At 36.8% G+C, this 24700-nt stretch overlaps 1 protein-coding gene across 2 annotated transcripts in view; it reads right to left on the bottom strand.

The window, feature by feature from the left end:
* Window positions 1–2994: 2994 nt before the first annotated feature.
* The window catches only part of RAB3GAP1 (RAB3 GTPase activating protein catalytic subunit 1), a 115230-nt gene continuing 93524 nt past the window's right edge, over window positions 2995–24700 (bottom strand). The window contains exons 19-25 of one of the 2 annotated variants that reach the window (XM_045783015.2): window positions 23244–23471; window positions 11042–11138; window positions 10843–10946; window positions 10581–10696; window positions 8485–8587; window positions 5644–5664; window positions 2995–4776 (exon numbers count right to left, since the gene is read on the bottom strand). In XM_045783015.2, the coding sequence (XP_045638971.2) occupies window positions 4540–4776; window positions 5644–5664; window positions 8485–8587; window positions 10581–10696; window positions 10843–10946; window positions 11042–11138; window positions 23244–23471 (906 nt within the window). In that variant the 3' untranslated portion in view covers window positions 2995–4539. The remainder of the gene's footprint in view (window positions 4777–5643; window positions 5665–8484; window positions 8588–10580; window positions 10697–10842; window positions 10947–11041; window positions 11139–23243; window positions 23472–24700) is intronic. The other variant, XM_045783023.2, reaches the window with a different exon arrangement.

Genomic DNA, 24700 nt, shown 5'->3' with positions numbered 1-24700 from the left:
AGCTTCACAAGGCTGTTGAAAGAAGCCCTCAATTCCTCACCATGTGGGCCTCTCCTTAGGGTTGTTTCTGGCATAGAAGTTGACTTCCCCCAGAGCAAGCGATGAGAGCGACAGAGAGAGAGCACGCAAACGAGACAGGCAGCCAGAAGTTGCAACATCTTTTATAACCTAATCTTGGAAGTGACAACACTTTCTCCATGTTCATTGGTCAAAATATAGGGGGTGGGGACTACACAAGGGTGTGAAGACCAAGAGGCAGGGATCAGTGGGGGCCATCTTCAAGGCTGGCTACATCACAGGTATCCAAATGCTCTCTTAAAATTAACACATCCTAACTCAGAACCTTACATCACCCCCCAAAATGCTCTTCCCTCAGTCTTCCCCATCTGAGAAGATGACAGCATCATTCACTCAGTTACTCAGGCCCCAAATCTTCAAGTCATCCTTGACTTTGCCCTACCCTCATGCATTCCATCACCAAATTCTGTGCATTCTGCTTTGAAAATATACACCATATCTGCTCACCTTTTATCACCTTCATTGTGACCATTCCAGTCCAAACCATCAGCTCTCCTAACTAGTTTCACTACTTCCACCCCCACCTCTGCAGTGTATTCTCCATACTGCAGCCAGGGGAAAGTTCTATCAATGTCAGATCATGACACTCCCTGTTCAAAATCTCCACTGGTTTCCTTTTCAATCAAGAAGCAAACCCAAATTCTGAATGCTTTGTGAAATTTGGTCCTTGCACATCTGTCCAACTTTCTTTCCTCCACTCTCTTCCCTTCACTTATTCTAACCACACTGGCCTTTCATCTGTGTCTTTAACTTCCCATGTTAACTCCCACCTCAGGGCTTCACGTTTGCTATTTCCTGTCTGGAATCATCTCCCAGACTCTCACAAGGCCAGTTCGCTCACTTCCTTCAGGTCTCTGCTCAAATTTTACCATCTCACAGACGTTCCCTTATCACCTATCTAAAAAAACACGCTGCCTCTCCCTAGATAATTCATTTGTACTTGGTGTCCCTGAAAGCAGTATCTATGGGGGTCTTTTATCTGTCCTGTTCACTGCTGTATCCCCATTCCCAGGACTGTGAGTACATGGTACACAGTTGGCACTCAATAAACATTTGCTGGACTAATGAATAAAATAAAAATAGAAATGCTTAGAAAATCTGAATTATTATGGTGCTATAAGAATTTATAGGTGTGGGAGGGTCCCAGACACTTCATGTTGGTTCCACAAGCATTTGTTGGGCTCTTTACAGCACATTACAAAGCAGAGAGGAGGATTAAAACAACAACAACAACACTGATACACTAAGACTTTCCAATTTAGTACAAGATCCAGGATGCGTATATACTTTCTTAGCCTCTCCAATCCATTTGCCCTGCTACAGTGTGGTCTGAAACCCACCATGTCATTCCCTTGCTTGAAACTCTTCAATGACTGGGCTGTCTTGGGTAGTGTGGTCAGTTAAGCAACTGACTCTTGGTTTCAGCTCGGGTTGTGATCTCAGGGTCATGAGACTAAGCCCTGCGTTGGGCTCCACGCTCCAGGCAGAGTGTGCTTAAGACTCTCTTCCCTTCTCCCTCTGCCCCGCCTCCCCTTACCCTACTCTCTTACATACTTTCTCTAAAAATAAACAAATAAATCTGTAAAAACAAAAACAAAACTCTCAATGACTCACTAATGCCCTGAAGATAAGGCCCAAAATTGTGGCTGTGCTTAACAGAGAATTTGTCAGTCTCACGGCACATGACCTAACCAGCTTCATTTCTTGTCTCTTTTCACTCCCAGCAAACTGAAAGGCTGGCCATTCTCCAAAGATATGTTTTGTCTCTGAGTTTCTGCCCGTTCTGTTTTCTCTACCTGTAACACTCTTCCCACCCCCTGAAGCATGAAGGGGGGATGCTATGTAACAAATCACCCAACTCTCTCTTCCTACATCAGGCTTCTCTGCGCATCTCAGGGTTCCCAGAGGAAGAGAGGCCAAGCCCCAAGTTGCAAGTACTTTTCAAGTCTCCACCTGTGTCACAATTGCTAATACTCCAGTGACCAAAGAGGCACAGCTAAGTACAGATGGGAAGACAAGTAACGTCCAAATATACAAAGTAAACTCCACTTCATGAAAGCAGCAGCAAAATCACAATGAATTATCAGCAAGTGTACAGGATGCAGTTCTTCTTTGCAAGCAACTGACTATACTTCCCCAACTCTTTATTAGCTCCTACTCATCTTCTGGTCTCAATCTAGAAATTACCTCTAAGGGACCCCAGGGTGGCTCAGTCAGTTAAGCATTTGCCTTCAGCTCAGGTCATGATCCCAGTGTCCTGGGTTGGAGTGCAGCATTGGGCTCCCTGCTGAGCAGGGAGCCTGCTTCTCCCTCTGCCTGCAGCTCGCCCTGCTTGTGCTCTTTCTCTCTCTCTGACAAATAAATAAAATCTTTAAAAAAAAAAAAAAAGAAATTACCTCTAAAAAGATTTTCCTGATTCCTAAAGCCTGAGTGAAAAATCTCTCTCATAACACATTATTATACACATTACTCTATTCACTAATATCGCATGTATTACTCTCTGTTGCCACTGAATGAATGAATGCATTATTACAATAAATGTTGGACTTCCAACTCATTCACATGAGTTGACCGTACTCTCCATTTTATGGCAATGTAACATCAACCCTCCCTACATGACAGAAAGGTCACTGAAAAGAAGGGAGTGTTTTGGTGTCTGTTTTATCTTTACTGCCTAGTACAGTACCTGCTATAAAGTAGGTACGTTAAAAAATACCTGTGAGATAAACCGACACGTAAGTATAAGAAAAGTGAACTGGGGTAACTGCCACTAAAAAAGAAGGCACAAAGAATGTTCTTGAGACCCCTGCAAGCCTCGGCAGGCTGCAAATATTTAGGAAGATGTGAGACAGCATAAAACAAACTGAAATAAGACCAAAGTGCCCACGAGAGGAGAGAAAAGAAAAGTAGTCAGAGAAAGCAAGACTTTCCTTTTTTATTAGATTCACAAAGCCGTTTTAAAGTCCAACCTCTCTTTGAAAAATGTTTCATTGCTATTACTTCCTCACTGGAAAGCAGAAAAATCCTGTCCTTGAAAGACACATTTTCTACCTGGTACAGCGCTCAGTACTCAGGCCTGCATCCATACGGTTTACCAGCAGCAATCAAGTCCAGCATCTCAGAGAAAAGCACTGTGAAGGCTGGGAGGTCACCAACTAGGGCCTCCCCTACTTCATATATACATATATACATATATATGTGCATATATATACATATATATGTACACGCACACTTTTTTTTTACAAAAATAATATAATAGGGTATACACAGCTCTATTAATTCTTTAAATTACATAGGCAAGGTCTATGCTTCAGTATAACCACTTTTTGCTTTGGATTAAAATGAGAATTTTCGGCCTAAAATTGATTTCAGATTACTGAACAGAGGCCATACAGCAACACAAACTTAATAAATCTTGATCACCACATAACTAGAAGTACTATTATCCTTATGCTAGGTGCTATACATCTGCATCGATTATTTTCATTTTAACTAAAACACAAAAGCACAATAGTTCACTGAAATAACCTCGCATTCATTACATTAGCACACACACCAAATTACACTAAGTGCATGATAATCTCTATGTTCCAAAGCTGTATTTGTAGCATGTGCTCATCTCTACTCCATTACGTATATATAGTATCTAGCCAACAATCACAAAAAAAGGAATGCATGCTGTACAGCAGGGGAAGAGAACAATTTGCAGGTGGATATCTTACTGCCAACCAAAAACAAAACAAGAGAAACAAACCTTACAAGATAAGATACAACACTAATTTGCAGTGACATTTAATATATTGTTTTATCAGAAGGAATACATTTAGGTCATAGTTACATGGAAAAACACATAAACTATGTGAAATTCTAAGTTTTCTCCTAGAATATTTAAAATACTCATCAAAAGTTAATTAATACAATCAACATGGCCACTAGATTGAATAAACAGAATGTCATTTAGTATTTCAAAAACACAGATTCTGGGAAAAGAAGCTACCACCAAAATATCCAGAAATCTCAATTAACAGATACTCTGTTTTGCACGCCTGTTACTAACAAATGCAACGAGTGTGTTTACACAGACTATGAATGTAAGGCGATAGCCTAAGGGAGAGTCACAGGAAAGAATAAATGAGCACAATCCCACTGGAGTGAGTACAGAGAGCTCCTGCTATTTTTCTAGTCCCTGCACATCCCACCACCTCCTACCCCCAACCCCTGGTCAAACAAGGGCCATCTCTTTGGGGAACAAATCTTTCAACAGCTCAATTCTCTCTGACCCAACGAAGATACAACAAAGCCCAAGCATGGTGCTGGAAAGTCTTTCAGATGCTGGTATGATTCCTGATCATTGGACTGGACAGGTCCTCTTCATGGCCTCTCAAGTTCTGACTGGCACAACCTCCCTTCCTTGGAAGGGGTCAGCACGGCCTCTGAAGCCATAAATGAGTGGCTCTAGAATTAGAAGAAGGAGGTATCTGACGAAAAGGCACCTGCAAGTCTGAAATCCTCTTTGGTGAGAACACTGTACATGCGCTGAGGCAGAGCTCGGGAGTATGGAGCCGGGCGCGGCACAGTGGTGCGCAAAATGAGTTCCCGGCCAGCAGGAGGTGGGAAGTCTGACACCGAGTTCTGCCTTCTCTCTTCTGGAGAGCCCATTCTCTTCAGTTCCTCCTCCGGTGGAGCCATGGCTGCAGCCTTGAACAGAATCAAATGCTAAATTCAAGAGCAAGTCCAATGCTAAACTTAGATCACGTTGAAGGACAGATGAATAAACATGACAAATACATAAAAAAATGTTCTACATTACTCAGTAATGCAGTCAGCCATGTTATGATTACTCAAAAACCAACACGGAAAAAGCAAGAAGCTTGAAACACTGCATTAACTGCCAGAGATTACAAATAAATTGGTGACAGAGACAAAAGAGATAATGACTGCCAGGCAATCTGCTTTGAAAAGTGAGGGCCATATTCCAACATCTGAAGAAGAGGGAAAATGTAGCACTAGTTTCTAAACATTTCTTCTAGCAACAACCCAAGTTCAAGTCTGATGTCCTCAGTCCAGTAAGGAGACGCTTCTCCCCCAAAGTCTGGAAAGATGGTTTTTATCTCCACTCTTTCATTTCTTTTTAAGGTTCAATTGCCAAATTAAAACTGTGGACACTGGTTTTGTTTGCTGACCAGCTAAGGTGATAAAGAAATGGTAGAGGTCCGTGTAATGTAGCAATGGCCACAAAAGAGAAGTTCTCAATACTAAAGGCATCTATTTTTTGCATTAAAACTGCATAAAAAACATTCAATTAGAGCCTTCACTTTAACCTTGATCACTATACTTCTTTCATTTCTCTGATTACTAGATTTCTTTCACAATACCATCGATTTAGAAAAAGAAAAAAAAGTACTGTTTTGGCAATGGAAATATGAAATCGTGTTATACTAAACATCAGCATGAAAGGTATGCCAAATCCAGACTGTTAAAGAGGTGGTTAGTCTTAATGACCTTATGAAGTTAGAGGAATGGGAAGGAACAAGGAACTATGAGGGACAAAGGCTATTTTGTTACCTCATCAGAAGATTCAGTCAGCTTGAGAAAAGGTGAGAAAAGAAACAGTGATGAAAAGGAAACAAGCAAGATGGTTTAAAAAGAGCTAGACAAGAGATTTCAAGATCATTTCAGAGACAGCATGCACTACATTAAGGAACACGATCCTATCAAAAGAATATCAAGACAAACACACACCACATAAAACACACCTAGCTGTTAAACTGAGCAGACATATCCTACTTCTCATGCATCTGATGGTTCAACAGGCAATGTACAGTGTCATTTAATGGGCAAAACTGATAAAACTGAAGCAAAATCCAATCTGCGGTTTATTTGCTGAATTCCAGTGGAATACACCACTGACACATGTAATCATGATGAAGTTTATTAAAACATGTAATTTTAAGCAAAGAGTTCTAAATAAGTAAAATTGCTGCATGCTATACAAAATTCTCACTGAAATTTCATTACTTCCTAAAAAGGTAAAAATCTTGATTAGCAAAGTTGATATAAAGTGTCAATTAATTATAAAAAAGTTATATGAATAAACTTTAATGGTTTACATCAACCAGACATTTAAGGTCTGAGTTCAAAAATGTACAAGCCAGGTACTTGTTATATGGATTAAAATCTGCCAATTCCCTAAAAACATTCCCTACAAGGTCTGGAAGTTTGAAATCTTTTACACGTACATAATGCAGGAAAAATGTACAATTTCAGCACCCCTTCAAGGGGATTAGCTATACAAGACCACTGAAAAGATGATACACTCCTGTGTTTACTAATGTAATAAGATAAGTGAAAAACAAGAATAACAAAAGTAAATCACAGAATATAATCCTGTTTTTGTAAAATATACATGTATTTATATATACTTCCTGTCAAATGTTGATGATGACTGTCAGAGGGTGGTGAGATTAATGTGATTAAGTTTTCCTTTATAATTTTCTGTATTACCCTATGTTTTAGAATGAGCCTTTATTGACATTCTGGGAGGCGGGGGAGGGGGTACCATTTTCATTCTGGGAAAAATAATTTTGCTTAAATATTCAGAACAAGTAATACTCTCATCATTAAAAATAAAAATGCTTTAGATTTCAAGTCCTCTTAACAAGTTTTTTAAAGTGAGTAGAAAGGAAAGAACTTCGGCAATAGGAGGAAAATTCATACTGATGGTGAAAAGGAAATGTGGTTGTTAGCTTCCGGCTAGTGAGCTAGTGAAAAATAAAGGATGCAAAAAACAAACTTGGTTCCTGATTTCATGCCAGAGACAAAAACAAATAAATCAAAATAAGCATCTATTGTTTTCTAGAACTCTAATTTATAAGGAAATAAAATAATTGGTTTTTAAATTGAAATTCTTAAAGTTAGGGAACAATCCCATGAATAATCACAGGTTTCAGTTCTTGCTAAAAATTCAGGTCAGTACATTTGGCTATAAAATGGAATATATTAACTAGATATGCTCCAGACAGACTCAAAAGAGATTATATAGTTTTTATTTTATATGTAAACCCATGAAAATTCTTCTTATTTGATGACTTATTTGATGAGTCTAGAAGGACCCACTTTTGAAAGTGTAATTCTCATGCTGGAGTCATCACAGTTCCAGGTAAGGGACACCCTTTTATTTACGTATCTTCCTTGACTTACAATTGGGTTATATCCCAAAAAACCCATCCTAAGTTGAAAATACATTTACTACACCTAGCCTACCAAACATCATAGCTCAGCCTAGCCTACCTTACCGGAGCTCAGAACACCCACTTAAGCCTACAGTCGGGCAAAATCATCTAACACAAAGCCTATTTTATAATAAAGTGTTGACCACCTCATGTAATTTATTAAATACTGTACTGACAGTGAGATAAAGAACGGCTGTCTGGGCAGAGTAGTTGTAAGTATATTGGCTGTCTGCCCTGGGGATCTCACAGCTGACAGGGATCTGCCATTGCCCCTGCCCAGCATCATGAGAGGACTGTGCTGCACATACCACTAGCCCAAAAAAAGACCAAAATCTGAGATTCAAAGTATGGTTTCTACTGAACACATATTTTTTTTTTCCATCATAAAACTGAAAATCCTAAGTCAAATTATCGTAAGTCAGAGACTGTCTGTAGTACACTCTATAATATTTTTATCATAATCTTTCATATTAATGAGCCCTGCCATGAAAATCATCTTAACCAGTAAACAAGATCATTACAGACAGTATCCACACAAAGTGTAACTAGCATCACCTTCACAAAAATTCAAATTTTAAGAGTTTCAGAATGTCAGAAAGTACTACACATCTTTTGAACCTTTACTTTCAGTAGTAGAGGTAATAGCAAAGATAATTTTTCAAACTGGGCTTTCTTTCTGAGCTGAAGCCTGTTTCCATAGTCCTAAACATCTGAAGTCTTGCTCTTCCTTAGATCAATTCACCGTGACAAAAATAGATATACTAACTTCACAAGCGAAACTGTGAATCCATTTGCAGTACATGGAGTTTAAAATTGGTAAAACGAACTCTATTCTAATTTGAAAGTAGTCTACCTTTTTTCCTACTGCACAGCACTGGCCATTGCTAATCAAGTCCCTATTAGATTCTGTAACAATAGATCTCGGACCCTTCTTACTTTGGAAATTTATATCCTAAAATATACTTATTATTTTACTCAAACATGTAAGAAAGCAAATGGATTTCAAAGCCTCAAAAAGTCACTGTTGAAAGTCATTGTTTTTTTAATGTTCAAACCCAATGCCTAGACTTACACTCAGCAGCTATATAACCAGCCAAGTGTGGGAATCAAAACAGCATCTTACTGAGGAGAGGTCTGGAGAGATCATGATCAGTCAATAAGGAAATCCACATACCCTCTGAGCATTCACAAACAGCTTGTGAATGATTTTGCCAGCATGTCCTCTTCCCGCACCCACGACTAACACTTCAGGCTGCTCCAAAAGGCAACTCACAAACCTAGGGGGAGAAGTAATGAAAGCACAGACAGCGAGCTGCTCAGTTCACACTGCGTCAGTCCTCCCAGATTAATTTTGTAGACAAACTCTCAACTGATACTGGCTAGACCTACTAAGGCTAGAGTAAAACTTTTATAACAGAGTGACACTGGAATTAAAATAGACTGAAATGACAATCTTACTGCCTTGCAACTGTTTTCATAAAATTTTTTAAACACTCATCTCTTGGGGTGGCTGCGTGGCTCCACTGGTTAAGCATCGGGCTCTAGATTTCAGCTCAGGTCATGACTTCAAGGTTGTGAGATCGAGCCCCGTGTCAGGCTCTGCATTCAGTGAGAATCTGCTTGGATATTCTCTCCCTCTGACCCTATCCCACTCTCGTGCCCCTCTCTCTCTCAAATAAACAAATAAATCTAAAAAAAAAAAAAAAAAAAAAAACACCTCACCTCTGTCAAAGGATAAAAAGAAATACTGAGTCTATTTCTTTCAAACTAGAAGCTTAGAAAATGCACTGGGTGTTATATGCTAGAAAACTAGGGATGTACTGTATGGTGACTAACATAACATAATAAAAATTCTTATAAAAAAAAGAGCAAATACTAGAGTAAATAAAAGATTAAAACGATATTTTGGGGGTGCCTGAGTGGTTCAGTCAGTTAAGCAACCAACTGTTGGTTTCAGCTCAGGTCATGATCTCTGGATTGAGTCCCACATTGGGCTCCACACTGTGTGTGTTGTCTGCCTGAGATTCTTTGCCTCTGCCCCCCCCCCCTTTTGCTTGCTCAGGTGCTCTCTCTCTCCCTCTCTCAAGCAAGTGAGTAAATAAAATCTTAAAAACAAAACAGTATTTTTGGACAACAAAAACCAATTTATACATATACAGCAAAGCAATAATCCGTATCTCTCATTTTTTCTTTTAAAGCAGGTGTGTGTGTGCGTGTGCGTGCATGTATGCTTAAAATACACATTTTGCTGGGCAAAGCCTCAACTGCGCCATTATGTGCTGGAAACGCTACACCTCCAAGTACATCACAGAGAACACGTGTGGAGCTACCAGAGTCGAAGGCACCACGCCTGCACCACTAATTCATACTGCTATTTTAGAAATGATTCCTTTGATTAATGCTTATTCTTCTCATTTAAGAAGGAAGGAGTTTTCAAGAGCGAAGAAGGCTAAGAGAAAATTTCATTCAACACAAGATAAAAAATTCTAACAAGAACTTGTTAAGAGCTATTGCACATGCCTTGTTATATTATCTTAATTATTTAGCATCAATAATGCCATTTCATTTCTGAAAAGGCTGATGAAGAATTTAAAGTTAATTTAAGTTGCTGAAGTAACAAATTTGGAAACACTTTATCACAATTAAAATAACATTGTTCTTTCAAATACCACAGGCAAAAATGGACCAGGACTCATACTGACAGGTAATGGTGCCAAGTCTCTCTCAGGGGGAGGAAAAGACTGACCCGGTCATCTGTATCAACCATCCTGAAGAGGCCATCTGGTCACTCTTTCAAAACATGTTCACGGGGTGCACAGGATATGCACCTTTGCTTTCAAAAATCTTGTTTAAAGTTAAATAAATAAGTAGGGATACTGAGCAGAAATACAATTTCAGAACACCTCAGACTGTGGTAAAGGAACAGTGAGAGCTAAGCAAAGAGAGCAAGCAAAGCTCTGGGGCATTGCAAATAACAAAGAGTGACTAGCCCTTCCACAGGAAACTGCAGGCACATCTCCAAGCAACAAGGACATTACTAGAAAAAAAGACTTGGTAGACTTGTTTCTAAATGTGGAAGGAATGGAAATGCCTTGCAAATACCCAGAAATATAGGAGGTCAAAGTCTATGATAAATAAATATTTCTCTGTCTCTAGCTGACGCTCGTTATACAGGGTACCACAAAAGAATCTCAATATTCTATTAAAATGTTCTATAAGACAGTGATGGCTTTTCCTACTGCAGACAAAAGTTACTCAAATATCAATTACCTTTCAAGATCTTCTTTTTCCTCTTCTTGCTCACATTTCTCAGTTCCAAACTTGGCTTTCAGGGAGCGGGCTCTGGCAATTATAGCTTCTACATTAGTAATTTGATGGATGATTTCCTAACAGTGGAAAAGGGAGAGACATACATTGGAAAACAGGAAAAAAAAAAAAAAAAAAAAGCAGGCTTTTAAAAATTTATCTTTAAAATAATCATTGTCAACTAGGAAGAACATTTGGCAAGATCCTGACACGATAGCAAACTTACTTCCAATTTCTTGTCTTCTGGATTGGGGAAGTGCAAAACTTTACTGGAATGGGTTATTATCTGCTTTATAATCTTCTTAACTGAAGAAATGTTTTCCAGATTTTCTATTTTTAAGAAGATCAAAGCCATCATTAAAAAGTCAGGCAAAATAACTTTCATTTTGGAAATGAACTAATGACTAATCAAATAAGACATTTACCTTCTTCTTTTACCTTGAGTACAGCTGCATGAATTACACAAGGTAACAGGTGCCGAGCCAGGTCTGCAGGTTTCTGTACTGCCAGATAGTGCAGCACCTGAAGGAGGCATAAAGTTACATGAATGATCAATGTAGCTGTCAAAGAATAAAGCAGCCATTTATGAAAGAAGAAAAAATCCTCTGCACCACTAAACTCACATCTATAACAAGAGTTAAGAAGAGCTCTCTTCTCTTAGTACCTTGCCCTAGTCATCCAGGTAAGTAGCTACTACCCACAATGGTAAGAGCGTTACTGAGAACTGATAAGGACTTTAGTATTTTATAGTGGTGAATATGCCCCTGTTTTTTTCCCCTTGTTTCCAGTACGTGATACATGCAAATTAGGGAACTACAAAGAAAATAAAAACCGTCCGTAAATTATACCACCTAGAGATTAACAATTGTTAATGGTGGAATATTTTCATTCCAGGATTTTTTACACTGAAGACACATATTAGGTAAACTAAGTATGTAAAAAAAACTGTTTTGTAACCTGCTTTACTCACTTAACATTTCTGAACATTGACAGAAACCTTCCACTAATTTTTTTGGTTTATTGTTTTTCCAAAATGGAAATTGTTTTATTATTGTTCTAATTTTAAAAATACAGAGAAGTTATGTATAACACACAGACCCTACCTTTAAGCTCCTTATTCAACAGCAGTAAAGATAAAAGAAATCTGATCTCATAACGTCAACCTGGATGATTTCAGGAATGAATGAATGAATAAATACATACATAGTAATGCAAAAGTTCTCCAGAAATCCTACTTCTTAAGGAGCAACACATTTTTGTGTTTATCTTCTCAGACTTATTTCTATGTCCATTTAAACACAAAGACAGAAGCATATTCAATTTCTTAACAAAAAACTATAATATACGTACTATTTTATAACTTGCTTTTGTTCATTTAATGACTTAAAACCTTTACCTTTTGGCTTGGAATATTTTGTGTGGTTTGAAAATTTTTTAAAATTAAGAAATACACATACCAGAGTATTAACAAATAGCTTAAAGACAACATGAACACTTGTTTACACACCACCAACAGCTTAAGAAACAGAACATCACCAGCACTTTCCAAATCCCCCTGTGTGCCTCCCTGATCACGTGTCCCTCCCTTACACACCCACTATCAGTAAGTAACTACTAATCATTCTTTTGCTTGTCTCTATAGTTTTCTCACATATGTGTATAGCCCCAAACAATGTGTTGCTTAGTTTGGTCTGGTTTGAATCTTTATATAAATGGAATGTTTCTGGTTCCAACCCTCAGTGACTTGTATACAGCGTTCTTTTTGAGATGCACATGTTGATGCATACTGTAGTTCATTCATTTTCGTTGCTATATTAAAATACACCTCCACTGATGGACACCCTCCCCCATTTTTGGCTATTACAAATAAGGTTCCTGTTATATTATTGTGTATGTTTCCTGGTGTACATGTAGAGGAATTTCTTGATGACATATACCTAAAACAGAATTGGATATGTACAAGATAATGCCAAATGATTTTGTATTGAAATCATATTCCAACTTATTTTACAAAGTGTTTCAGTAAGATTTACATCCTTATCTAGAGTAATAATAGTTCCCAATATTGTGCACCTTTGTTAACACTTGCTATTCAACTTTGGTTTTCCTTAATTTACAGCAAAACAAATTCTCAAGAATACAAAATATATTTATACCCTTTGCCTAGACTCACTTTTTACCTCCATCACACCCATCTCTTTCCTCTGTATAAATACACATACAATATATACACACATTTTTTTCTGAATAATGTGAAAGCAAGTTACATACATCATGTCCTTTAACCCCCAAAGATCTCAGTATTTCCTGAAATTAAGAATGTTTTCTTATATAATCAAAAGATAAACTATTATGATTATATAAACTACGTTTAACACTGATCAAATACTTTTAACCTTGCCTACTATCCTTATTACAATTTCATCAACAGACCAAAATAATGACTTCTATAACCTTTTCCCACCACCATACAGGATCTAGTTAAAGATCAAACATAGCCTTCAGTTTTCATACCTCTTCAATCACAACAAATCTGGAAGTTTTCCAGTCTGTCTTTTATAACATGGACATTTTGAGTACAGTGCCTTCCCACCCCTTTCTGAATAACTGAATTCCATACTTTACTCACATTTCCTTAATTTTAAAAAATTTAGATACAATTTACATACCATAAAATTCACCACTTTAAAATGTACACTTCAGTGGTCTTTAGCATACTTACAAGTTATACAACATCATGATTATCTAATTGCAGAACATTTTAATCATACCAAAAAGAAACCCATTACCCAATAGCAGTCATCCCTCATTCCTCCCACCTCCTACCCCCTGGTAACTGCTAAACTAACTTTCTGTCTTCATGAATTTGCCTATTCTGGTATTTCATATAAATGGTATCCTGTAACATGTGTCCTTCTATTTCTGGTTTCTTTCACTTAACATAATACTTTTAAGGTTCATTTGTGTTTTACCATGTATCAGAACTTCATTCATTTTTATGGCCTAATATTCCATTGTATGAATATGCCATACTTTACTTATCCATTCATCAGCTGATCGATATTTAGCTTGGTTTCACTTTTTTGCTATTATGAATCATCCTGTCAATTTCTGTATTCAATTTCCTCAGTTTTTATTTCATGTCCTTTTCCCATTCCAGGATACATTATATTTAGTAGTTGTATTTCTAGGCTCCCCTCCCATGTGAAACTTTCTTAGACTTTCCTTATGTTTTTATTTAAGATTTTATTTATTCATTTAAGAGAAAGAAAAAGTGAGTGTGGAGCCCTCCACAGTGAGTGTGGAGCTCAACACAGGGACCCTGAGATCATGACCTGAACTGAAGTCAAGATTCAGACGCTTAACCAACTGAGCCACCCAGGTGCCCCTGACCTTGATGGTTATAAGGAATTCTAGTCAGTTTGTAAAAAGTGCCTCAACTGGAACTTATTTAATGTTTTTCTCATGATCCAACTGGGGTTAGGGATTTTTGAGAGAAGGATGAGAGAGTTGTAAAGTGCTACTTTCATCACCTCCTATCAAGAGTACAAGAAACTCATCCATGTTGCTAACCTTGCTTACCTGGCTGAGTCAGTATTTGTCGGGTTTCTGCACTGTAAAGTTACTCATTTTCCCCAATCTGCAAACTGCACTCTTTGGAAGGAAGTCACTATGCACAGCCCACGCTTGCGCAGTGGGGAGTTCTGCTCCATCTCCTTGTGGGCAGAGCAGGCTTGGAGTTCTTCTGCATAGATTTGTCTCTTCTCGCCAATTTATTCAATGATTTATTTGTAACACTACAGACTCAAGGATGTTTATTTTACACTTTGAGTTACAGTCCAACAGTACTTTATTTTGTTGCTCAAATTGTTCTAATACTGGCCACTGGGTAATGTTTCAGTTGATTCCTATATCCGTTTAATATACTCCTAGAATTGTGTGTTGTGGATTTTTTTTTTTAAGCTCTTTTTTAGAACAGAATGCTTCTCGTTTTGGTTTTACCTAATGCTTCCTCATGATTAGATGCAGAATATGCACTCATGGATCAGGGTATAAGTGCTGTTGGATCCTTCAGAGTATCACATCTCAATGCAGATAATCTGCATCTATACCCCTTATTAGTAATATTAATTTTGACCATACACTCAAGGGATTGCCCCATTTCTCTACCACATAGTTATTATTTCTTGCAATTCTCCAGTTGTCTTGGAGAGACACTTTAAAACCATGCAAGAATGATGCTCCTCACCCTAATTTCCACCTAGACATCTACTGACAATTCTCACCTGAACCAATCTTTAGTATGAATATGGATGTAAAATGAAGAGTTTCCTACTTCAGCGTATCCTCCATATTTATTGGTCATCTTTGAGCTGAAACACCTCCCTTCTCTCCCATTTCTTTATCTGCAAATTGTCAATGTGGACCCATGGGTTCCAAGTTTTAGTTTATAATTCATTACTGTCCTTAGTTATTTGCCATTCAAATTGTCCAGATTTTGCGAGTAAGAGTCCCTTCAAACTATCTCCTTATGATATATACCTCTCTCTTTTTTTAAGCAGTTCCTTATTTTCTGGCAACATACAATGTTCCACACTCATCTTATACCTTCCTTCTCCCAATTCTGAAATCAGCCATTTCTCTGAGGAAAGTATGGTTCCTTTTAATGAGAAATATCCTAGAAATCAATATATATGTGTGTTCACTGCTAGAGATGTCACTGTTTCTAGACCCCTTCAGAAAAAAGCTAGGAAATATATATATGCATATGTACATACCCACATATCTATCTATGGGTTCACACCAATACCACCAATTCCAATGCACTGCCATTTGGTCTTCCTTGCTTTCCTCAATTCCATGTTCGCATCTCACTTCCACAGTGAGAATTCTGGCTTCCAACAATACCAACACATTTAATTACTCATTTGCTCAAATAATAATCCACCTAAAAGTTTAGGAATTACATACCCAACACCACTACAAAAAACAAATATAGAATATAGAGTTTAGGATTTGTTTGCAGTGCTATCCCACCTCTCCCCATACCTGGGGGTATACAGTCAAACATATCCTATGTGATCATAAATTACTGAATTAGATCCTCCTCCCAACCCTGACCCCGTTTCAGTGTGGTTATGTTATTCATTTAAAATACACCTGGACAGGGACACCTGGGTGGCTCAGTTGGTTAAGCGTCTGCCTTCGGCTCAGGTCATGATCCCAGGGCCCTAGGATGGAGCCCCCCATTGGGCTCCTTGCTCAGCAGGGAGCCTGCTTTTCCCTCTGCCAGCTCTGCCTGTGGCTCCCGCTGCCTATGCTCTCCTCTCTGACAAACAAACAAAATCTTAAAAAAAAAAAAAAAAAAAAAAAAAAAACCACACACACCTAGATTAATTTATCTCAGTTTGCTTTGGTCATTCCCCTCTTTCCATTCTTGCTGATTTTTCAATATACAGACAATTAACATTTTTTCCAGGAGTCGAAAGTATACAGAAAGAATACTCTTTCCTAAATGTCATTCCCTCCCATATTCCTTTTACTCTATTTTTTCCTCCCCTTTCAAACATTCTGGGTAACTAACTTCAGTGTTTTCTGTTTTGTGAAGATAAATTTCTTTTTGTAAATTTTCTTAATCTCCCTTTTTTACACAAAATGAAGCATATTATATATGTTAATTCGCACTTTACTTTTCTCTTAAAAACATATCCTAGAAATCACTATCAGGTAACAGATATCTTCCTCATTTTAACAGCTGCATAGTCCTCAGTTATGTAGATGAACCACAGTATTCAATAAAGCTCCTAAGTTTGGGCATATAGAGAGTTTCCACTATTTTCTAATTACAATTAATGCAGCAATGAACATCTTTATTTTTGTACTGTTGAAAATACTAGGGTAAATTCCTAGAAGTGGAATTGCTTTTGGGGGGAAAGGGTAAATGCATATGTAAATTTTATTAAATATTGCCAAATTCCTCTCCACAGGCGGTTGTACCATCCAGCCTCTAATCAGTAATGTGTAAGAGCTATTGCCTCAGGGCCTCATTGAGTATTAATTAAGCTGTTAAATTTTTACAAATGTGATGTGTGAGAAATGGTTATCTCAGTGAAGTTATTTAATTTGCATTTCTCTTATTATGAATGAAGTTGAACGTCTCTTGAAAAGTTTAAGGGTAATTATATTTTGGGGGGATGAGTTATCTCCTCAGACCTCTTGCCCATATTTCTAGAGTATTTTGGCCCTTTATCTGTAATACATATATTTCTCCCAGTTTACAAATACTTCTCTCAGTTTATCATTTGTCTTCTGACTTTTCTTTTTCAGTCCATTCTTGTGTGTGGTATGAGAAACAGATCTAATTTTATCTTTTGCCAAATGGTTGTATTCAGTTATCCCAAAACAATTTATTAATAGGGCCATCTAGGGGAGCCTGGGTGGCTCAGTCAGTTAAGCGCCCAACTCTTGATTTCAGTTCAGGTCATGCCTGATCTCAGGGTTGTGAGATTAAGCCCCTCATCATGCCCCAAGTCAGGCTCCATGCTTAAGATTCTCTCCCTCTCCCTCTGCCCTTCCATCCCCCCTAAAAAATAAAGTAAAATAAAATAAAAGAGCTATCTAGATCAGTGATATGAGATGCCATCTTTATCATATAATACTAGATTTCTACGTGTATCTATGGACTATTTGGTTTCACTGGGCTGTCTAGTTATGCACCATTATCACATTATTTAAATAGTGAGGCTGTGAACTATGCTTTAGTATCTGGTCAGGTTAGTTGGCCCCCCGGCCACCAATTCACCTACCTCAGAGCTCTTTCTTTTCAATCTATTCTTAGCTACTTTTGCATGCTTTTTTAAAGTAACAATTCACCCATTTAAAGTGTACAATCCAATGGTTTTAGGTATATTCAGAGTTGTACAACCAAAACCACAATCAATTTTAGAACATTTCCATCACCCAAAAAAGAAACCCATTAACGGTCACTCCCCAAACCTGTAAGTCCTAAGCCTGCATATTTATTTTTCCAAATAAATTTGAGTATCAACTTGTCTGGCTCCATAGTAAAGACTTTTGGTATTTTATTGGGACTGCATTAAATTTATAAATTAATTAAAAGAGAACTGACCTTAATGATGTTGAGACTTCCTAACCAAGAATAAGCAACAGCTATTGTTAAAGAGTGTTTTACTTTTTTTATTCATATTTCTAATATTTCTGGTTAAGTTTATTTCTACGTATTTAACCATTTTTTTCTCTTATAATGAAGAGAAACTCATTTACATCTTCAGCGTGGTTATTATTTGTGTACATGAATACTACTAGATACATTAACTTTATATCCTGCTGCCTTGCTGAATTCTTCTGTATGAATTACTTTTATCACTGATTCTTTAGATTTTTCCAGGTATACCGTCACTTCATCTACAAATAAAAAGTTCTTCTTTTCAAGTCCTATGCTTCTGCTTTCTCTTTTCTAATTATAGTGGGTAATAACTTCAGAATAACATTAAATGGAAGTAGAGATGGTAGGCATCATTGCCCCACTCCTGACCTTAGTGAGAATAACTCTAGGGTTCCCCCATTAAGATGCTGTGTTTAGAATTGAGGTCTACATATATTTTTCATTTTAAGAAAATACGCATTCTTATTTCTCAATTTTATTAGGAATGAGTATTAAATTTTATCAAAGACTTTTTGAGTATATATGGGAATATTTTCTGTTTAAACCTATTAATGAAATTAATAAGTAGATTTCCAAATAATCATTGTTGCACTCAGTCGACATGTATTATTTTCTTAAAGTGGTGAGAGTCTGTTCACTTAGGATTTTGCATTCAATTTCTTAAGTACCACTGGTCTGTACTTTTTTTATATGCTACTTTTATCAGACTTAGGGACCAACGTTACAGTCAACGTTTCCAATAAAAGATTTTGGGAAATTTCCTCCAACTGCTACGTACCAAAACAATTTAAGCAGCACTGGGACGGTCTGGTCTCTCAACATTTAGATGAATTCACCTGTGAAACCATCTATGCCTGGTGGTTTTTTTTATGTGGTCATTTCTTGGTTAACTGTGTCTATTTCTTCTATGGAAATGTCTGTTTACATTTTCTATCTTTAGTCATTTTTAATATACTGTATTTTCCTAGGAAATCATCCGTTTCATCTTCGTTTTCAAATTTATACAAATTTATACATAGAATTATCCAAAGTATTGTGTTTTTTCCTACTATTTACTCCATATCAATAGCTATTGGCACTTTTTGTCATTTCTTATTTTGTATATGCATGCTTTTCCCTCTCTTGTGATTAAAGCAGTCAACCATGTGTCTATTTTGATTTTTTTAATAAAACCAGATTAATTTGATCTTTTTTCTGTTCTCTACTTCATCACTCTTTGCTTTTATCTTTATCACTGCCTTCCTTTCATTTTCTTTTTGTTTTACTTTGTTCTTCCTCTAACTTAAGTTAAAAATTTATTAATTGAGTAATTTTCATTCTTCTGTTTTTTTCTTGATACAGGTATTTAAGTCTATGGATTTTCCTTTGATGACTCCTAAAATATATCTGATAGGTTCGGCTGTATAGCGTTTTCATTATTTTTCAGAAATTTGCCTTAGTATTTCTCCTTTACCCAAGAGTTAATATAAGGCTTTTACATTTCCAAGTAGAAGGCCCAGTTTTTTGTTATTGTTTCATTTTTAATTCCTAGTTTTATTCCAGAGATCAGAGTACTGGTTATATTTCTATTATGAATCCTACTGATATTCTCTTTCAGCCCTAATATACTATCAGTTTTTGTAAATTTTCCATGTGAACATGAAAGAAAAGGTACAGTCTCTACTGTCAAGGTGAGTGTTTGGGATATACGTAAAAGATCAACCTTACTACCTTGTTTCGATCTTTCTTTAGTTTTGTCTACTCAACTGTCTTGTATTAAGAGTAATGTGTTCACTGTAATGTGTTCAATGTCCTCTGTTATTAGTGTGTTTCAATCTGTTTCTACTCTTATCTCCTGTGGCTTCCTATTTTTATAGATGGCTGTGTTATCTAGTGTATAAACATTGACAAATGTTATATCCTCATTGTGAAATACCACTTTTAGATTATAAAGCATCTCTGTGTCATCGTTTAATGCTTTTCTGTTTTACTTCTGCTTTATTTCGTATCAGGATCATAACCCCTGCTTTCCTTATTGCTCTCACGTACCTGGCAAACCTTTGTCCATTGTTTACTTCATAACCTTTTTGTGTGTGTGATAAAATAAAATTTAATTATATAGTTAAGCATTGGAAGAAAACTAAAGGAATAATTTGGTTATACCCTCACTCTGATTATACCTCTATTCTACGTATTTTATTTATTTATTTATTTATTTTTTTGAAGCATAATATACAGTGTTATATTAGTTTCAGGTGTACAATATAGTGATGAACAATTTTATCTACCTCTCAGTGATCATCAAGATAAGTACTCTCAATCCCCTTTATCTATTTCACTCACATCCCCACAGGGGATCTTCCCTCTGGCATCTTCCCTCTGGCAACCATTTGTTTGCTATCTTTAAGAGTCGTTTTTTTTTTCCTCCTTTTTCTTCGTTTTGTTTCTTAAATTCCACTTATGTGCAAAATCATATGGTATTTGTCTTTTTCTGACTAACTTATTTCACTCAGCATTACATTCTCTAGGTCCATCCATGTTGCTGCAAATGGCAAGATTTCATTCTTCGGGGATGAGTAATATTCTATTGTAGATATGTATCACATCTTCTTTATTCATTCCTCTCTCAATAGACACTTTGGCTACTTCCATATCTTGGCTTTTGTAAATAATGCTGCAATAAACATAGGGGTGCATGCATCTTTTCAAATCAGTGATTTCATTTCCTTTGGGTAAATACCCAGTAGTGGAATTACTTGATCATATGTTAATTGAGGAAACAATGGATGCACCTATTTGCATTTCCACCAACCCCGCATGAGAGTTCCTTTTTCTCCACATTCTTGTCAACACTTCCTATTTCTTGCCTTTTTATTTTATCCATTCTGACTTTGTAGCCTTTTTAAACCACTGAAACCCTTGTTTGTAGCAGAGTTGGGTTTTATATGACTTATTATTCTGGTTTGATTGTTATTACGTGTGTTTCTCAATTTGGTGTGTTCTCTGCTTTTTAAAAAAACTCTGTTGGTACTTAAGAAGGTTTATATTTTTACTCTAGTAGAGATCTTTGCAGTAATACTTTTTATGCTGTCCTTAATTCCCTCGCTTTAAGTGTTTTATAATCTGGTCTGACAATTTTAAATGGTATCCTCTGATTACCATCTTCTTTTTCTACTCATATCCTCACCTAGGTTTATTTAGTCTTAGCTCTAAAATTAAAGAAAGAAAATACTCACCGCTGGCCTTTTGTCAGTTTCTCCAGTCATCTCTTGATTGTTCAATATGAACAAGGCAGAAACTAGCCACATGCAGCCACTTAAAAATTCAGTTCCTATGTTATACTAGCCACATTTCAAGTGTTCATTGGAGCCACAAATGGCCAGTGGCTGTAATTCTGAACATCACAGCTGTAGAATGTTTCTAACACTGTAGAAAGTTCTATTAGACAGGGCAACTCTGGTGGATTCCTCGAAAGGGTGCATGTGTACAAAATTTATATGTGCAAAACCTCAGAGAAAATATTCTTAGAGCCTTGATTATTTGGACACCTTGGTAGGATATAAATCTTTGGTTTGCACTTTTTGTTTACATTTTCTGAAAATGCTTTCCCATGTTGCCTTGCTTTTGACAAATATGACACCTCTTTCCCTTGTAAGTTATTTTCATCTTTTTGCCTAGAAGTCCTGAAAATCTTTTTTTCTTTAAATATTTAAGTTTTAGTAGTTTCACAATGATGTATTTTGGAGTTCATTATTTATGGTGCATTTTTCCCTGCACCTAGTGAAAGGGCTCTTTCAACATGTAAACTCAGGTTTTCCTTTATTTCCAGAAAGTTTTCTTGGATTGCAGTTTCAAATATTACTTCTGTTCCAATGTTTTGGTTGTTCCTCTTCAAAGACTCTGATAAAATGAGTATTATTCCTACTTTCCCTGTCTTTCATTTCTACTAGTTTCTCTTCAACTTCTTTTACTTGTCATCCATTTTCACTCTCTTGGCTGTTTTTGCTGCTTTTCCTTGTACCTTTTATTAAATTTAAGTGTAAATCCATTCTCCTTTGGGCCCTTTGTAATTTAGTCTTTATTTTTGATATGGTTGGCTTATTCTTATACTTCTATCCTGAGTTAAACCAGCTGTGGTTTCATTTCTTTGTGGGGTTTTTTGGTCCATTTCTGCTCTTGGCTTTAGTAATTCTAATTAAACATGATTTTTTATATATTTCATGCTGGTTTGAGGACATCTGACTCCTTTTGGAGTGTTACAATTTTCTTCTCCTTCGTGGTCAATCTTCTGGGAAATGTTTTTATTAGCTCAAATAACCATATCTGTATTTTCTGCTTTTTTATAGTAGTTTTGTATGGATATGGTCTGCTCTTTACCAATCCTAGTCATATCACAGTTTAAAAGTGCCCTCTTTTGTACCATTTGTCTGGATGGGGGAGGGGGTGACAGAGGCCGATAGGTCTTATTTCTCCTGCATTTCTGCAGGATCCCTAATTTTCCCCTTATTCCTTTTTTCCCATCATTGCTTTATCTCAAATGGTATCATTCCGTCTCTATATATCTGTTTCTTGCCAAGGCAGTGTCTCTCCGAGCGTCCACTTATATTCCTGCCCACTTCAAGCCCCTTCTCTATAGCCAGTGCTGTGAACTATCAAGCCGTATTTGCGTTATTTTGCACTGAGTATTAATGTTAAGTTCTCTCCTTCTGGGGTGACTGTGCTCCATCTAAGTCTTCCATATCTTTTGGCTCTTCTTTTTAAGACTCCCTGCCCCCACTCTCTGTATACAGGCCTACAGCACTAGGAACTCTGTTGAAATTTGGCTTATTTCTCTACTTAAAGTTAATTCAAAGGTCACTATAGTCTCTATATCTTAATGCTGAAGGCACAGATTTATCTTCTTACTAATATCATGGGGCTTGGGGGGAGCTGAGTGGGAGAGTGTGTAGGACAATTTGTTATCAGGTGGCTGTCACTATTCTCCAGAACTCTAAATATTTTTTAATAATTACAAAGCAGTCCACCAAATGATTATACCATATTTACTGAACCAAGCCTTATTTCTGGAAACTTTTGTTGTATCTAACTTTTCACTAGAAAACTTTGTTGAACATTGTTCTTACACATTAATATTTATGTATTTCTTATTATTTCCTTAATAAATTTTTTGGTAGTTGAACTGCTAGGTCAAAGGATGTGACCATCTTTAAGGCTTTTGACATATGCTGTAAGACAGTCCAATGGTAAGCATTCTATATAAAATATACATTTCTTATATTCTCCAGCCTATTTGCAAATAGTTCTAAAATTTAAATGTGAATAGCAGATATATAAAAGGCCCATTAAATTTCAAAGCTTTGTTTCTCAAGTGTGTCCAAAGCTTTAACGTCTATTATAGTGAGTTTTTAAAATGCTAGAACAATTGTTAGCTTTTTAGTATTAGATACTCAAACCTCGGTTACCTTTTCTGCTTCCCGTGTATCATCAAAAAGTCTCCTCTGCCTTCTAGCAGGAATTGGCTTAGCTGTTTCCCAGGCTTCTACCCACATATTGCTTGGAATCTTCATTCGGGCACTCAGTTCTCCTTTCAGAACCATGTTGCCCTTTTCATCAATGACTTCCTCTTCAATATAATCCCGGGGTGAGTACCACCTCACAAAATCTTCCAGAAAACAACCTGGATTAGCTGCCTAAAATAAGGCAAAAAAATTCAGCAAAACCACATAGAAATCATCAGGTAGTGATAAACCTGTTTACAAAATCATACTTTCAGAAAAAGCAACAAAAAAATGCTGTGAACTACAATGAATCAAGATTGCTGCATGACTCAGGATTCATGTACAAAGATCTAGTTATTAACCCGGCAATAACACACCCACATAAAAACATCTTAGGAACTAGAGATACACCTTGAGAGAAAAGAATGAACTTGAAGAAAAAAATACTGAACTCCTGCACTACTGAAGTTAAAAAAAAAAAAAAATTCTTTTCACACAAGAATTCTTCCTTCTGCCTGGCCTTACTATACCAGGCTGAACATACAGCTACCAGGAGAGAGTCAAGGCTCACTTCAGCTATGGCTTATCTTCTTTCTACTGTTAAGGTATGTACTTGAAGGACATGCTCGAGAATAGGCCCCGTCCTATTGCGAGGTGTAGGACCTCAGGTACATACCAGCATTGATCCAAAGCTCTGCAGACTCTCCTAAGGGCCCCTAATACCAAGTCACCCCCATATAAAAAGAGAAAGGCAACCATGTCTATTTTAGAATGACTTTATTTCCTTAAATATATTAACTGATTCCCACATAGAGACAGATGTGTAACTTGACTATGTGAAATACAATCTTTTTATTAAAACCATGTTTAAAGAGATTTATAGGTACCCAAGTTAGTCTAAAACTGTCTAATGAACCCAGTTTTACTGAGGTACAGTGTTGGAATTATACAGAACCTTCCCATGAGGAGCCAATACGTTTCTATAAAGAAAACTTCTACAGTTCCAATTTGGAATTTTGTCTTCTAAGTGCCTCTGCAAGGATGCTGTAGCAGGATAGGGACAGATAAACATGAAGACAGCTAGAAGTCAGGTATGAAAACAGCTACTGCAGAGGTCCTACTATGCACACACACCCTTTTCTACCTTTTTGTTTTAACACGTGCCCTGAGAGTCAACTGTCTTCTCTTTTTCCACTACACCACCTATTTGTTTTAAAACAATATGTCTCTCTTTCTTGTCTCACAGCAGAACAAAATGCACAGATTTTCTGGATCTTTTTAATCTCTAAGAAAAACATGTACCTCTCAAGAAGCTTCCTAAAGATTTTTTTTTCTTTTGGTAAAGATGGGGGAAATAAGCAGAGAATAAAAGCATTCCCTTTTACTGTCACTAAAATCTGCTAACAGGGAAGATAAAAGTG

The sequence above is a fragment of the Ursus americanus genome, chromosome 1 (assembly GCF_024610735.1).
Source record: "Ursus americanus isolate L20-20 chromosome 1, mUrsAme1.1.p, whole genome shotgun sequence".
NCBI lineage: Eukaryota > Metazoa > Chordata > Mammalia > Carnivora > Ursidae > Ursus > Ursus americanus.
This window is presented reverse-complemented; position numbering and strand designations above follow the sequence as displayed.